Genomic DNA, 17,832 nt, shown 5'->3' on the forward strand with positions numbered 1-17,832 from the left:
CTATTAGGACCTGCATGTTGGAAGTGGGGAACTGACTTCTCTGACCTCTGTACACTGTATGCATGTATGTGCACACATGTCCATAGACATACACACACACCCACGTATATGCACACTCACATGTGCACATAAGTATAATACAACTTTTAAAAAGTTGTTGAGGTTTCTTCATACCTTGAGCTTCTCTCTCTCTCTCTCTCTCTCTCTCTCTCTCTCTCTCTCTCTCTCTCTCTCTCTTAAAGATTTATTTATTTATTGTGTATACAGAAGAGGACACCAGATCTCATTATAGATGGTTGTGAGCCACCATGTGGGTGCTGGGAATTGAACTCAAGACCTCTGGAAGAGCAGTCAGTGCTCTTAACCTCTGAGCCATCTCTCCAGCCCCTCTCTCTTTTTTTTTTTTTAAACATTTTTCGAGACGGTTTCTCTGTGTAGCCCTGGCTGTCTTGGAACTCACTTTTTAGACCAGGCTGGCCTCAAACTCAGAACCACTCCCCCTGCTTCTTGAGTGCTGGGATTAAAGGCGTGAGCTACCACCTTGAGACAGATATTAAAATGTAGCTCAGGCTGGCCTGAATCTTTTGCTCGTTCTCCAGAGCTGAGATTACAGATAACATACTATCCAGTTGAGATCGCTTGGTTTCATATATATTTGCCTAATGACTGATAATGTTGGACCATCTTTGATTTGGTTATTGGTTGTTTGTGTGTCTTCTGGCAAAGTGTTTTATTTAAGTATGATGTTCACTTAAAAAATAGGTTGGTATTGTGGAAATTCCACCTACCTACCTAATTACCTACCTACATTTATTTCGATGTTGATTTTTGATTTGGAGGTATTTTCCCTCTACATTGTCTTCAATTCCTTGGAAATAATTCTTTGCACAAATACTGTAAATCTTGAGCAGTCTAATGTTTTTTTCTTATCTGTGTTTTTGGTGTCATCCAAAAATGAATGTGGCATGAAGTTTTCTCTTTCTTTCTAAGAGTTTTAGTTGGCTTCTATTTTGATTTTTTTTTGAGATTTATTAACGTATTGTACATGGTCTAAGTAATGGACCAGTTTTGTGAATTTTTTTTCCTTTAGGTCATCTTTATTTTTGTTAACCATATGTGAAAGAAAGCACAGGACCCAGATGTATTATTTTACTCAACATGATTTCCTCTAGTTCATCCATTTTCCTATAATTAACAGGATCCCATTCTTTATGCTAGAATATACTCTCTGTATATCATATTCTTTATCCATTTATTTATTTATTTCTCTGTTAAGGACTTTTGGAGCTGTCTTTTGTTGTTTATTTTTTGAGAAAGGGTCTCTCTGTAGTCCTGGCTGTCCTCAAGTTTGATACACAGACCATGCTGGTCTCCAACAACTCACTGAGATCCTCCTTACTCTGCCTCCCAGTGTTGGTGTTAAAGGCCTGTGGCACCAAGCAAAGCATGGATTTGTCTTTTTAAAGATTACTATAAGTTGCCGGTAAGGCATTTATATATATTCAGGATTAAAAAAGAGAGTTTGGAAATGTTCCCCTTTTCATTATTTTTGGTTTTTGGTTATTTTGAAATGCTATAGAATTCATGAGTAAAGTTATCTGCCCTAATCTTATTTTTTGCTGAGATGTTTCTGATTACTGACTTCTGGCTTAATCAACTTGCCTATTTTAGATCTACTCAGATTTCATGTTTTTCCTTTGTGTGAATTTTAAGGATTTTTTTTTCATTTCATCTTTGTTATCCAGTTTGGCATATAATGAATTGTCCATGGTAGTCTTTGAAAATTCTATTTCTGTAAAGTTAATAGTTACATCCCCATTTTTAGTAATTTGAGGCTTTTTTCTCCCCAAAGAATTGGTCTTTGCTTTTGTTTTTCTATTTTAATGTTATTTATTTCTACATTTTTTTTAAAAATTTCCTTCCATTATGAATTTAGGCTTAGTTTGTCCCCTTTTTTATGTTGCTGTTTCTTTGTCCTTATTTATTTAAAAGGTTTGATTGTTGTTACTTGTTTTAATAGATGAAGTCTCATGTAGCCTAGGCTGGCCTCAAGCCATATTACATATAGTAATAAAACATTCCCATATCCTTTAAACCTGAATTGTCTTTAACAAGGAATTTAAATTAAATTAATGGGAAGATAGGCAGTCACTAAAGCTAAGTCTCATGATACATAGCTTTTGCTTATTCTGACAACAGAGGTAGAGTAAAATTGAGAATGAAGGTCTTCCATTCACAAAGCCCTGGGATGATTTTATGAATTATTCTTTTTGGTTTTTTGAGACAGGGTTTCTCTGTGTAGTTTGGTGCTTGTCCTGGATCTGGATCTGTAGACCAGGCTGGCCTCGAACTCACAGAGATCTGCCTGCCTCCGCCTCCCGAGTGCTGGGATTAAAGGTGTGTACCACCACTGCCTGGCATGAATTCTTAATTAGTGGGAATCTTCAAGTTTATTTGTGTATAGCCACTGTATTACCAATTACAAGGCCCTGGTGCAGGATCTCTTGCCTTCTCATTATAGGTTCTGGGATTACAAATGGGTGCTTCTGCCCCTGGTTTATGTCATGATAGGGATCTGAACGCAGGATTTTGTGCATTCTAGGCAAACAGTCTGCCAACTGAGCTACATCTTCATACCTCTTTCTGTTTTAAAAAAACTTAAATTTATAACCAGACATGATAGTTTACACCTGTAATCTTAGCACTTGGAAGGATAAGGCAGGAGGATTGCCACAAGTTCAAGGCTACATATTGAGTACCTGGCCAGCTAGGACTACATAATAAGGCCCTATCTCAAACATAAAACCCAAGTCCCTCCTAAATTAGCTTAAAAAAATGAAAACCATGCGATCCAAAAATTAAGCATATGATAAATGGTGAACACATTCTCTACCCTGTCACCCATTAGTCGAAGTGATAGTTACATTTATGTTCTCTATCCTAGTAGCTCTTTGTACTTTATGGTTTTAAGCCAGGTTTATAAGATTTACACAGCCAGGGGCTGGGGTGATGGCTCAGATGAAAAAATGGTTGCTGCACAAGCATGCAAGCATTAGGACCTGAGTTTGAGCACCCGTGTAAGAAGCTGTGTGTGGTGGTACATGTCTGTCATCCTAGCAGTGGAGAAGTAGACAGCAGGATCTCTGAACTTGCTAGCCAGTCAGTCTAGTCAAATCGATGAGCTCCAGGTGAAGCAAGAGATTCTGTCTTAAAAATTAAGGTGGAAAGTGTTGGAGAGGTGACTCAGTGGTCAAGAGTGCTTCTTGTTCTTCCAGAAGACTTGAGTTTGTTCTTAGCACCCACTTTGAGCAGCTCACAGCTGCCTGTAATTCCAGCTCCAGGGGATCTAATGCCCTCTCTTGGCCTCTGTGGATATCTACACACATGTGGCATGTACTTAGTACACGTACACATAAATAAAATAAAACTAAACCTTAATTTAAAAAAATAAGGTAAAGAGCTGTCTTAGGGTTTCTGTTGCTGTGAGAGACACCATGAACATGGCAACTCTTACAAAGGAAAACATTTAACTGGGGTGGTTTACATTTTCAGAGGTTTAGTCCATTATCATCATGGTGAGGACATGGCAGCATGAAGGCAGACATGGTGCTGGAGCTGAGAGTCCTACATCTTGATTGCAGGAAGTGAACTCAGTCACTGGGTATGGCTTGAGCATAGATGAGACCTCAAAGCATGCCACCACAGTGTCACACTACTACCTCCAACAAGGCCATACCTCCTAACAGTATCCCTCTCCATGAGCTTATGGGGGCTGATTACATTCAAACAAGAGCCATTGAGGAATAAATGCATGTTGCTTTCTGGCCTCTGTGCACATGTGCATGCATGCCTATATATGTGTATACTCATGAATGTGCATACACACATACATAAATATGTATATCTGTTGTCTCTTTAGGTAGCATCCTCTGAAAATAACATTGCCATCTATAAACCACTTTAACTTCTGTCATGTCTACAAATCTACCTAGAGTTTATGCTCTCTATTTTTTCCCCCTTGGCTTGGTCCACTGATCTCTTTCATCTCTAAGATCTCCAGATTTCTTGAGAATTAGTAATGCTACCTTTTGTGTACGTAATCTCATCTCCATGTATTCAAGAATTTTGTTCTATTTTTTTTCTTTTATTAGCTCTGCCTTCTCTCTTTTTGGCTTCAGCATAGGTAGGCATTATGTTAGGTATTTAGAGAATTTTAATTGGAGCTGGATGTGGTGGGGTGGTGTATGCCTGCTATAAACCAGTACTTGAGGCTGAGACAGGAGGATTGCCATGATTTGAGACTAGATTGGGTTACAGAGTGAGAGCCTTTCTAAAAACAATAACAAATGAACAAAAATAGTTGAATGTAGCAGAGCATTGGCTCTTGAGTTTAGAGGCTGTGTATTCAATACTGTATACTTGGACAAACTAGCTTCTCTAAGTTACAATTTTTGAGAGAGAGAGGGGGAGAGTGTTTGCTTGTGTGTGTGTGTGTGTGTGTGTGTGTGTGTGTGTGTGTGTGTGTGTAAATTTTATTATATTATGTGTATGTCTGCACCATGTATATTCCTAGTGCCCATGGAGGCCAGAAGAAACCATCTGATTCCCTGGAGTTACAGATGGTCATGAACAAACACGTGGGTGCTGAGAATTGGACCTAGATCCTCTGGAAAAACCGTCTGTAAATTGCTGAACCACCTCTCCAATGCCTAAGCTACAGTTCCTTCCTTATTGGGGGGTTGGAGGTGGCTTAGAGACAGGGTTTCTCTCTGTAGCCCTGGCTGTCCTGGAACTTGCTCTGTAGACCAAACTGGCCTTGAATTTAGTGATTTGCCTGCCCCTGCCTCTGAGTGCTGAGATTAAAGGTGTGCACTACCACTGCCTGGCCTTTCTTTATATATAAAGATAGGGTTTTAGTGTGTAGTTCTAGCTGGCCTGGAACTCTATGTAAAAGCAGGTTGGTCTGGAACTCCACCTGCTTTTGTTTGGAATTAAAGGCCTGTACAATGTCTGGCTTGCAATTTCTTAATTATTAACATAGGATACAAATTATACCTAGATTAAAGGTTGTTTGGGAGATGATTGAACAGAGAAGTGGATTATATGGGTTTCCTATGGCTGCTGCAACAAACTACAATAAACTTGGTAGCTTAAAACAACAGAAATTTAACCTGATAGTTTTGGGGCCCAGAAATGTGGAATCCATTTCACTGGGATCAGATTAAGGTGTCAGCAGTACCATACTTCTTAGGACCTGACAACTTTCTTAAACTGTATGGTTGTGAAAAATTTGTTAACAGTTAAATGAATGTTTCTGAGTGTCCAAAGACCAAATTAACAGTGAGTTCCAGGTTCAGTGAAAGATTCCATCTCAAAACAAAAACAAAAACAAAAAAAAAACAAAAACAAAAAAACAACAAATAGATGGAGAACAATAGAGGAAGATACCTAATGTTGACTCTTTACTTTCATATTATCTGTTAGTTTTGGATTTCTGTTGACACTGTTTACATTTTGGGTAAACTTTATAGAGTAAATAGTGTATCTCTAGAAAGAAAGTGGGAGTATATAATACACATGATTATTGAGGATTGGCTGTTTTCCTTGTTCCCATGCATGTAGCTATATGGATATGTAAATAATGGAATGTTTAAGACCACAGAAGATATTACAGCAGTCTTAAAACAGAAAATAAGTGCATCTTTAAAAATCAAGTCATATACTTACATATATATTTCATTTCCCTGAACAGGTTCTTTGGCATGGACACAAGTTCAGTGGGAACATTAGAATTGACTGATCAAACTCCTGTTTTATTAGGAAGTACAGCCATGGCAACTAGTCTCACGAACGTAGGAAATTCATTTAGTGGCCCACCAAATCCTTTAGTGTCTAGATCTAGTAAGTTTCAGAATTCATCAATGGAAGATGATGATGATGTTGTTTTTATTGAACCTGTGCAACCTCCTCCATCTTCTGCGCCTTCGGTTGCCGATCAAAGAAGCGTAACATTTACATCTTCAAAAAATGAAGAACTACAAGGAAATGATCCCAAAGTCCTTCCTTCATCGAAAGAGTTGGCTTCTCAGAAGGGCAGTGTAAGTGAGACAATTGTCATTGATGATGAAGAGGACATGGAGACAAATCACGGGCAAGAGAAGAATTCCTCAACTTTTATTGAAAGGAGACCTTCTGAAACTAAAAACAGAACGAATGATGTGGATTTCTCCACTTCCACTTTTTCAAGAAGTAAGGTAAACACAGCAATGGGTAACAGTGGTATTACCACAGAACCAGACTCTGAAATTCAGATTGCTAATGTTACAACCTTAGAAACAGGCGTAAGCTCTGTGAGTGATGGCCAACTAGAAAATACTGACGGGAGAGACATGAACTTAATGATTACTCATGTGACATCACTGCATAATACCAACCTGGGAGATGTCTCGAACGGACTTCAGTCAAGTAACTTTGGTGTTAATGTACAAACATACACCCCATCTTTAACTTCACAGACCAAGTCTGGAGTAGGACCTTTTAATCCTGGTAGGATGAATGTTGCAGGAGATGTATTTCAGAATGGCGAGTCTGCACCGCATCATAATCCTGGTAAGTAGTGATACTCTGCTTCATGCAAATGAATTTAATAATTTGTCTGATCCCTTTTTCATTATAATAAGAGGTGTTGCTTTGTTTAATATCTTCATATAGAAAAATGTTTTCATTCTGTTGACATTAAAGCTTGAAATTTTAATGAATGGTAAAACAATGTGTAGTATTTGTGAAGTAGAATATTAATAGCAGTATGATTTTATGTTTAGTGAACAAAAATAATGTGTAATTATAGCATCTTGCCATTGCTTTTTGCTAATATGCATTAATGTTTGAATATGTAAATTAAAAGAAAAAGAATAATATCCTGAAAAATGTTATATAATTGAACTTATATTCTCTTTTTCTGCATATTTTCCATATTTTTATTAAATAATTGACTAAGGTATCCTTTTATTTCTTATCTTTTGAAGAAAGCCAAATATATTATTTTTCATTTTTAAACTATTTTAAGGGATGATTGACAGGCACACATTTACTATATTCTACTCAATGACTTTGAGATCCTTGTGGTTTGTTTGCTTGTTATTATCTTTGTTCTTTTGAGCCAGGGTCTCACTGTGTATCCTTGACTGTCCTGGAACTTGCTATGTAAACCAGGCTGACCTTGAACTCACAGAGATCTGCTTGCCTTTGTCTCCAAAGTGCTGGGATTAAAGGTGTGTGACAGTCAGTACACTTGCCTTGTGTTTGGTTTTGATTGCTTATCTATGTTGTTTTTTTATTTTATTTTATTTTACTTTTTTTCAGTGTTTTCAATAAACATTTATTATCATTTTTGAAAGTTGGTATAGTTTTTGACTATTGGATCTTCCTTTCTGTGAGCTTCTTTGCTCATTGAAAAATAGTAAAATACAGAGATTGTAATAATTCTGGCCTTAGCTGGGTGTAGTGACACATACCTGTACTTCCAGCACTTGAGAGATGAAGGCAGAAAGATCAGGAATTCAAAGCCATCCTTTGCCATGTAGCACATTGACGGCATCTTATGCTATAGTGAGACACTATCTCAAAAAGCTCTCTCCCCAAACCAGGCAACATATAAAACTGGCCTTTTCACAACCATAATGGTATATGTTCCTCTGCTTTCATCTTTCTCTGCATGTAGATATATGCCTGTCTCTATCTCAGTTTCTCTCTCTGTCTGTCTCCACTTATTCAGTCTCATTAGCAACTTTAACACCCTGGGATTGTGAAGAATTAATTTGAGTTACTAAAATGTAGATGATGTGCACTGCACTTTGATATATATGCCAGTTATTTTTTTTTCAAAGATTTATTTATTATGCATGCAGTATTCTGCCTGTATGTATGCCTGCAGGCTAGAAGAGGGCACCAGATCTCATTACAGATGGTTGTGAGCCACCAAGTGGGTGCTGGGAATTGAACTCAGATCCTTTGGAAGAGCAGCCAGTGCTCTTAACCACTGAGCCATTTCTCCAGCCCCAGTTATTTCTTTTTTAAACTAATTTATTTATTCAATGTGTATGAGTTTGCCTGTGTGTATGTATCTGCACCATGAACTTGAGGCCAGAAGAGGTATAGAATTCTCAGAAACTGGAATTATAGATAGTTGTGAGCCCCCGTGTGGGTGCTGGGAATCAAACTTGGGTCCTCTGGAGGTACAGCCAGTTACTCTTAACCTGTAAGCCAACTCTCCAGCCTGTTACTTTTGTTTATTTACTTGAACATTAGTATCTGATTAGTGAAGAATGTTTGGAAAATGTATAAGGGGCATTTAAGAATGGGGGGTAGAGTCCCTTATACTAATTGAACATGATCATTGTCAATGCTATTGGTAATTATCATTAAATTCTGGTAGTTTTGTTTGTTTGTTTGTTTTTTTAAATTAAGCCTAATTGAAATGTAGCTTTGTATACTATCATTTTATTTTATTTTTATTATTTTTAAATTTACTTTATTATTTTGTGTCTATGAGTGTTTTGCCTGCATGTATGTCTATGCACCATGTGTGTGCCTGGTGCCCAAGGAGGTGGTGTGCTTCCATGTACATGCTAAGAATCGAACTGAGGTCCTTTGCAAGAACAAGCATTCTTAACCACTGAGCCTAATTCCAGCCTTAGGTTTTTTGTTTTTCCCTTTTAATGTTATACTTCTCACAACATTAACAGTTTCTGTATAATTTGTGGGGAGTAGTTGAGACATGGTCAGATCCCACTTCGTATCCTTGAACTCAACGGTGATCTTTCTGTTTCAGCTTTCTGAGTCTGGTATTACTGGGATGCACCATGGCACCTAATTCTGTTTATATGTGTTCATGACTGTCCAGTGGGGATTTGTGTCCATTTCTACCTATGCTTTTTTTCTATTTACTATATTTTGTTCATATTTCTGGTTACCTTCTTAGCATATATTTCTAGAGGTGAAGTTAGGACATAGGTTATCCCCATACTTTTTAGTTTGGAAAAAAATGGAGCTGGGTGTGGTGGTGCACACCTTAAATCCCAATACTTGGGAGGCAGAGGCAGGCAGATTTCTGAGTGTGAACCCAGCCTGGTCTATAGAGCGAGTTCCAGGACAACCAGGGCTGCACAAAGAAACCCTGTAGGAGTGGTGTCGGGGGGATAAGATTCTGAGTGCAGGCATCAAAGGTGTGTGCCGCCACCACCTGGCTGAAGAGATGTTTCTTCTTACTTATTTTAGAGATTTGTTTCAATACCTCTTCCCCATACATATGCATACATGTATATGTGTAAATACATACATGCATGAGTATTGTTATGTGTGTGTTTATATGAGCTTTGTGTGTGTGCTTGTCTTAGTCACTATTTTGTTGCTGTGAAGAGACCATGACCCAAACAACTCTTATAAAAGAAAGCATATAATTGCAGGCTTGCTTACAGTTTCAAAGGGTTGATTCAATATCATCATGGTGAGAGCTACATCCTGATCCACAGTCAGGGGAAGAGAGACTGGGCTTTGTGTGGGCTTTTGAAACCCAGTGACATACTTACTCCAACAAGGCCACACCTCCTAATCCCTCTCCAATAGTGCTACCTTCTGATGACCAAGCATTCAAATGTATGAACCTTTCCGGGGACATTCTTAATCAAACCACCACAGTGTTATGTACACATGCATGTAGAGGCCTGTTGTTGGACATGTTCCTCAACCACTCTTTTATTTTTGAGGCAAGGTTTCCAAGTGAACCTGGAACTCATGGATTTGACTAGGCTGGTTGACCAGCAAGCCCTAGGGATCCTCCTGGCTATGCTTCCCCAGTATTGGATTACAGGTGCACTTCATTGTACCTGTGGCTTTTTATTTTTTTTATTTTTTTTTAGTGTGTGTGCATTCTAGGTGATGACGTTTGGTTTTTATTCTTCCATGTAGAATTCTTTACCCAGACCTATTTCTTTTTTGAGACAGAGTTTTATGTAGCCCACACTTGGGTTCAGTATGTAACTAAGGATGACCTTGAACTTCTAATTGTTTTGCTTTTACAACTGAGTGCAGGGATTACAGGCTTGCACCACTACCATGCTCAGTTTAAAAATTTCTTTTTCCTCCTCCATAGTGTGTGTTAGGAAAAGCCTTAAATAAAAAATAAGAATTCTCATTTCCTCTCTATCTCACTTTCTCATTCTCACATATATTTGCACACATGCTGTCTTAGTTATTATATTGCTCTGATATAACACCAAGACCAAAAACAAGAAGAGGGAGAAAGGGTATTTTTCATCCTCCCTGTCCTGCTCACAGGCCTTCATGAATGGAAGGACAGAAACTTCAGACTGGAATGTGGGGGTAGGAGCTCATGCAGAGGTTATTTATGCTGTAGTGTTGGTTATTGGCTTACTCTCTCCTGACTTGGTCAGCCTGCATTCTTATAGCACCTCAGGACCACCTGTCCAAGGATGGCACCACTCATACAATGGGCTAGGCCCTCCCGTATCAGTCAGTAATTAAGACTTGCCTATAGGCAAATCTCCCCCCCCCCCCCCCCCAAATCTTGCTCTGTAGACTAGGGTGGCCTTGAACTCATCACAGAGGTCTGCCTGGCTCTGCCTCCCAGTGCTGGGATTAAAGGCAAGTGCCACTGCCGTCTGGCACCTATAGGCAAATCATATGGAGGTATTTTCTCACTTGAGAGTCCTTTTTTCTCAAATAACTTGAGCTTGTTTGTCAAGTTAACATAAAATTAGCCAGGACACAGACAACCTTACAGGGGTTAGGTTCTCTTTCCTTCTGTCTTGTTGGACCCGGGGCTTGTTGAAACTTTACCTCTGAGCCATCTCACTTCCTCATGCTTAGGTTTTGCAGTGTTAGGAATATGCTGCTATACAGACTCTACTGAGCCATACCCCAGACTGAGCTTTTTTGTTTTTTGAGACAGGGTTTCTCTGTGTAATAGCCCTGGCTGTCTTGGAACTCACTCTGTAGACCAGGCTGGCCTCAAATTCAGAGATTCTCCTTTCTCTGCCTCCCCAGTTCTGGGATTAAAGGCGTGCACACCACTGGCCAGCCAGACTGAGCATTTTTGACTTTGGATATATATTTCCAAAACACAAGTTCATACTGCTAACATGTATATATTAACATATTTTTCTTTTTTCCCCCTTGAGACAGGGTTTCTTTGTATAAAAGCCCTGGCTGTCCTGGAACTTGGCTTTGTTGACCAAGCTGGCCTTGAACTCACAGAGATCTGCCTGCTTCTGCCTCCTGAGTGCTGGAATTAAAGTGTGCTCCACCACTGCCTGTCTTAGAATAGCTGTTTTTCTAATTATTATAAGTGTTTTAACTATTAGTATGAAGAAGCAAATAACAGCATTGATTATCACCATTAAGAAGAATCAGATACTTTAGCCAGGGCTATATAGTGAGACCCTGTCTCAAAAATAAAAGTGAATTAATTGATAGTATCTGTAATTCTGAGAGCATAGTGTAGGTACGGTTTTGACTCTACACTATGCCTTTAAATACTTAACATTTTTTTTTCTTTTTAAAAGATTTATTTTTATTTATGCCTTATGTGCCTGTCTGTTGTGTGCACGTGTGTGGGCAAGTGCCTGTAGAGATTAGAGGGGGTATCAGATCTTTTGGAGCTAACATTATAGGTAGTTGTGAACTACTTGACGTGGGTGCTGGGTACTGCAACTCCAGTCCTAGAAGAGCACCAAGTGCTCTTGATTGCTGAGCCATCCTTTAGCCCCCACAATAGTTCTTAAAGTTTGTCCATGTCAAGTGTATGTCTCAGAGTTCTTGATTCTCTCCTTAGTTTTGTTCTAGTTTTTTAAATTTAACTACTCTTAGTAATTTGTGCATTTATCTTGTTATACTTACTTCTTTAGGAATATTTATGGGTCATAAAAATTATGTACTATCTGTATACTACTTAATAATAATTATATAAAGGAATATAAAGTTCACTTAAGAAAAACATAGAGCTGGCAAGATAGCTCAGTGAATGAATATCCATGCTACCAAGCCTGACCACTTGAGGTCCATCCAAGGAATTCACATGGTGGAAGAGAGCTGACTCCCAGAATGAGAGCTGATTTCCTCAAACTGTTAAAAAACAAAACAAAACAAAACACCCAAAATAATCAGACTGATTGATGCAGTTTTTAATTAGCTCTTGCATTTTGGGGGTGTTTACATTTGTAATCGAGAATAGTAGATTAAGAGAAAGAAAATTTACCTGGGTATCATGGTGCTGATCTGTATTCTTAGGCATGAGGGGTCAGCAATTCATTGCCATTTTCAGGTACATAGAGAGTTTGAGGCCACCCTGACTGAAAAAGAATGTTATAAAATCTTGCTGTTGATACCAGTTCTTCTACTGGTGTTATTTGGAAAAATGTAACTGTTAATCCTTTTATTTGTTTATATAAAACTGAGGGCTTAGATAAATGATTACCATTCCTGCCTATTCCTAAACTGTTCTTAAATATGGGAGGAAGTGAAAACCTGGAAGTAGGGGAAATGGAAGAGCTGATATGTAAAGAAAGTCATACATTATTTCTACAGGCATGAAGCCAAATAAAATCTTAAAGCACCATTTCCCCCAAGTAAGTATCATCAAAAGATGATCCCACGAAAATGAAAGTCTTAGTGATCCAGTATTTGTATTAAAAACAAACAAAACAATTCTTGTTGTTTTTGGAGACAGGATCTCACGTATTGCTGGCTGGCCTGGAACTCTTGATTTACCTGCCTCTGCCTCCTGAAACTCAGATTAAAAATGTGTTCCACGATACCTTTCTTAAAAATCCTCTAGTTTAAGCATACTATGTGTAAGCATTTTGACCTTATTTATTTGTATGTTTGTCCATCCATCTATCTATCTATCCATCTATCCATCCATCCATCAATTTTTTGAGACAAGGTTTCTCTGTGTAGCCCTGGTTGTCCTGGATCTCACTCCAGGGAATCAGACAGTTTCTTCTGGCCTTGGACTCAGACATCTGAAAGACATGCACCATTACTACCCAGTGATTTTGGCCTTTTAAAAGATTTGTATTTGTGTCTGTGTGTCTCTGTAAATGTAGGGGTGCCTGAAGAGGTCAGAAGAGGGTTTCTGATCCTATGAGCTGGTGCTACATGGAGTTGTGAGCTTCTTGACATGGGTGCTGATAACAGAACTTGGTTCATCTGGAAGAGCAGAAAGTGCCCCTAATTACCTAGCAATGTGTTCAGCCTCATATATATATTAAACTGTTTTTAACCATTTATTAAAATTGATCAGTTAAAATTGATGCTAGCAAGAAAACAGTTCCAGAATGTACTGTTTATTTTATGTGTGTGTGTATTTTATTTGAGACAGTCTGTTCTATGTGTTCATCTCTTCTGTGTGTTCATATGTATTCATCTCAAATTAGCTTGCCTCCAGTGATCTATTTACTTGAGACTGCACATCCTAAAAGCTCTATAATTTCCCTAAGCAGTTATACCCGCTGGGGATCAAGTCTTTAAATACATGAGGGACATTGCTCATTCACATCACCCATTACTCAAGGTTTCACATAGCCCCAGCTGGCCTCAAAATAACTATACAGCCAATAATATCTTTGAATTTTAAAGAAATTTTTCTTTTATGTATCAGTTTTTACTTACACATATGTATATGCACCACGTGCATGCCTTCATGGTATGGAGACCAGGAGGTGGCAGATTCCCTAGAACTGGAGTTACTGATGGTTGTTAGCCACCATGTGGATACTGGGACTTGAACCCTAGTCCTCTGTAACAGGAGTATTTTTAACTGCTGAGCCATCTTTACAGCTCCATAACTTGGAACTTTTGGTTCTTCTGTCCCCTCTTCCAAGTGCTGGGATTATAGAATTGTGTTACTGTGCCTATTTTTTTGTGGTGCTGAGGACTGAGCCTAGGCTTGGCTTGTACTCTACCTGTTGAGCCACACCACCATCTTTCATTCTTTTTTAAGTTGAAGAAAGAGCATTAATATAGTCAGGCAATAATACAAAATCTGACTGAAAGTATGCAATTGCTTGAAACCATGAGGCTGATTCTTAAATGTTTTTTTAGGTAAAGAAGTTTTTCAAGATTTGGTAACATGCCTGGCTATTTGTTGGTTTTTCAAGACAAGGTTTCTGTCTGCACTTCCTGTCTCATAACCAATGACATTTTTTAGTTCTTTCTGTATGCTAGCCACTGTGCTAGCTTTTTACATGTGTTATCACATTTAATGTTTGGTACTAGTTCTAGTGTCAACAAGAGTGAAACACATTTTTCTAAGGAGTACACCAATCTTAGAAGTGGTCTTACTTACTGCTTTGTTATATGTATGTGCATGCGTGTTTGTGTAGGGTACATGTGCATTCCTTTGGATGCCAGAGATTAATCCTGAGTTTGAGACAAAGTCTCTAATTTGCCTGGAGCTCACTAAGTTGGCTAGGCTGGCTGGCCAGTGAGCCCTAGGGATCTGTCTTTGCCTCCTTCTGGGATTATGAGTGTGTGTATCAATCATACTTGGCTTGCTTTTTCTTCTTTAAAAATACTTACTATATATACAGTGTTCTGCCTGAATGTATGCCTGTAGACCAGAAGAGGGCACCAGGTCTCATAGATGGTTGTGAACCATCTATGCAACCATATAGTTGCTGAGAATTGAACTCAGGACCTCTGAAAGAGCCATCTCTCCACTCCATTGGCTTGCTTTAAAAACAAACAAACAAACAAACCAAAACCAAAACCAAAACCAAAACCAAAAAAACAAAACAAACCAAGCAAACAAAATAAAAATAAAAACATTGAGTTCTATTGAATTCAGACCCTCATGCTTGTGCAGCAAGTACATTACCAAGTGAGCTATTGTCCAGCTCCATTCCTTTTTTATTTTTATTTATTTATATATTTTTTTTTTTTGGTTTTTCAAGACAGGGTTTCTCTGTGTAGCTTTGCGCCTTTCCTGGAACTCACTCTGTAGCCCAGGCTGGTCTTGAACTCACAGAGATCCGCCTGGCTCTACCTCCCTAGTGCTGGGATTAAAGGCGTGCGCCACCACCGCCCGGCTAATTTTTTAATTATATATATACAGTATGTGGGGAGAGTCACATGTATGTCATGTACTTTTATTTAAACCGACAAACAGAAATAATATGCTTTTATCATGTAGAACATATTGATTAGAAATATATATATAAATATATATATATATATATTTATATATATTGGAATGACTAAATCAAGCCAATCATATATTATGCCATGTGCTTTCTTTCTTTTTATGAGAACACTTGAAATCTACTGTCTTGCCATTTTTAAGACTATAATGTATTGTTTCTAGAAAGCAGACAATCTTACCCGCAGACACTGTAATTCTGCAAAATTGCTGCTTCATTAGCATCTGAGACAAGGTCTTACTTTAGAGCTCAGGCTGGTCTTAAATTCATGGCAATCCTTCAGTTTCTTTTCTTTTTCTTTTTTTCTTTTTTTTGGTTTTTCGAGACAGGGTTTCTCTGTGTAGCTTTGCGCCTTTCCTGGAGCTCACTTGGTAGCCCAGGCTGGCCTCGAACTCACAGAGATCCGCCTGGCTCTGCCTCCCGAGTGCTGGGATTAAAGGCGTGCGCCACCAACACCCGGCCAGTCCTTCAGTTTCTTAAGTGTTGGGATTATAGGCATGAGCCACCATGTGTGGCTTTAATCAGTATTATAAACTTTGGCAAACTGGGAAATTAAAACTATTGCTTTGATAATTTCTATGTCTTTAAATATCTATTTATATTATTATTTTCTCTATGTTTTGTTTTTAAGATTCTTGGATCTCCCAGTCAGCATCATTTCCTCGTAACCAGAAACAACAAGGGGTGGATTCTTTATCACCAGTGGCCTCACTTCCTAAACAGATATTCCAGCCTTCTGCCCAACAACAACCCACTAAACCAGTTAAAGTCACTTGTGCAAACTGCAAAAAACCTCTACAGAAGGGGCAGACAGCTTATCAACGAAAAGGATCAGCTCACCTCTTTTGTTCAACCACCTGCCTTTCTTCATTCTCTCATAAACCTGCTCCAAAGAAACTCTGTGTTATGTGTAAAAAGTAAGATTAACCTTCTATACAGTTCCATGTGGCTGAATAATAATCATAAAAGTATTTAGAAGTTTTATTGAGAGACTCTTAGAGATGAATTCATGTTTTAAAAATTGGTAAGCTACTTTGAATCTTGGAAGCTATAGATTGAGCTTCCTATTTGGTAGGTTTTGGGTAATTTGTTTAGACCCTTGTAATTATTTTGACTCTCTTCTCCAATGGACCCCTTGAATTTGTAAAAATGTGAATTTTATTTTGTTTTACTTTTTTTTTCTTTTTATAGTGCTAGGGATTAAGCCCATAGCCTCCCTCATAGAGGCACTCTACTACTAAATGCACTATTAACTGTAAGAATATAGCTTAATGTTAGACAGTTAATTTACTTACATTTATGATATAGAATGTATATATGGTACAAGGTCTTACTTTAGAATATATATGGTACATTCTGTATTAAAATAAGCTGCATTTTACACTGTTTTTGGACTGTGGTTATCTTCAATTTGACAAATCTCTGGGTTTTGTGTGAATATTTGTTTTGAGTGTTGTCAAAGTTTATAGTTTTATGACCTAGGTTAGCCCCCCCCCCCTTTTTTTTTTGCTATTCTTGGGCATACAGTTTATATCCTGTTTTAGAACTGTTCTCAATGATTGCAAACAAAACTGGATGATACAATGTATTGCAGGGTCAAATGGATTTTCTGTACTCTCTAGGAGCTGCCCAAGTCTGAAGCTATTTTTAGGTATTAGACATCTGGGAAGGACTTAGTGCTTTATTCTTGTAGTAAATCCAAGCACAGAAACAATTGTTCTATAGTGTATAGATTATTTTACAATACACTTAAATACTGTAAGAGAGTCTAGATATTTGGTATTTCTTTAAATTCAATAGTGTCATATTATATTTTAGGTGGTTTTTTTTTTTTTTTTTTTTTTATTATTAGATATCTTGCTTTGTAGTCCAGGCTGTTTTAGAATTTTATATAAAATATTCTGGCACCGGGTGGTGGTGGTGGTGGTGGTGGTGGTGGTGGTGGTGGTGGTGGTGGTGGTGGTGCACTCCTTTAATCCCAGTACTCAGAAGACAGAGCCAGGTGGATCTCTGTGAGTTCGAGGCCAGCCTGGTCTACAGAGAGAGATCCAGGACAGGCACCACAACTACACAGAGAAACCCTGTCTCAAAAAACAAAAACAAACAAACAAATAAGAAAAGACATTCTGGCTTCAAATTTGTGGCAATCCCCTATTTTTTTCTCATGCTAGGATTACAGGTGCATGCCCCCCATATTCTATTTACTCATTTTATTTACTTATTTACACATTAATGAATTAATTCATTTTAAAATTTATGTCCAAACAGGGTCTTATGTAATCTAGGTTGGCTGTATATTGAGGACCTTGAACCTCCGACCCTTTTTACCTCCATCTTCTAAGTATTCGGATTATAGGTGTGAGCCACAATGCCTGGCAAGTGGTGTATTTAAGTAGAAAATATTTCGTATAGTCTCTCTTGATTTTAAATTTCTATAATCTAGGAATCTTATGTTTACCTTTTAATCGGAGAGGGGAATTGAACAGGCACTATCAGTTTAATTCCATGTAATTACGTTAATTTTATTTTCGTGTTTCCAATATCTAAAAGCCTTGTTAGTGCATTTGAAGATAAATTATTAGTGACAGGACCAAATATTTTGACTTTTTAATCT

At 38.0% G+C, this 17,832-nt stretch overlaps 1 protein-coding gene across 15 annotated transcripts in view; it reads left to right on the forward strand.

The window, feature by feature from the left end:
* Zmym2 (zinc finger MYM-type containing 2) overlaps positions 1–17,832 on the forward strand; it is a 90,194-nt gene that overhangs the window by 16,503 nt on the left and 55,859 nt on the right. For all 15 annotated transcript variants that reach the window (XR_013042429.1, XR_013042430.1, XR_013042431.1 and 12 more), the window contains 2 exons: positions 5,753–6,609; positions 15,850–16,135. Coding sequence is in view for 12 of the 15 variants with exons in the window: in XM_076545070.1 (XP_076401185.1) it covers positions 5,753–6,609; positions 15,850–16,135 (1,143 nt within the window). In the remaining 3 variants the exon portion in view is untranslated. The remainder of the gene's footprint in view (positions 1–5,752; positions 6,610–15,849; positions 16,136–17,832) is intronic.

This window comes from Peromyscus maniculatus, chromosome 9 (genome assembly GCF_049852395.1).
Source record: "Peromyscus maniculatus bairdii isolate BWxNUB_F1_BW_parent chromosome 9, HU_Pman_BW_mat_3.1, whole genome shotgun sequence".
NCBI classification, from domain to species: Eukaryota; Metazoa; Chordata; class Mammalia; order Rodentia; family Cricetidae; genus Peromyscus; species Peromyscus maniculatus.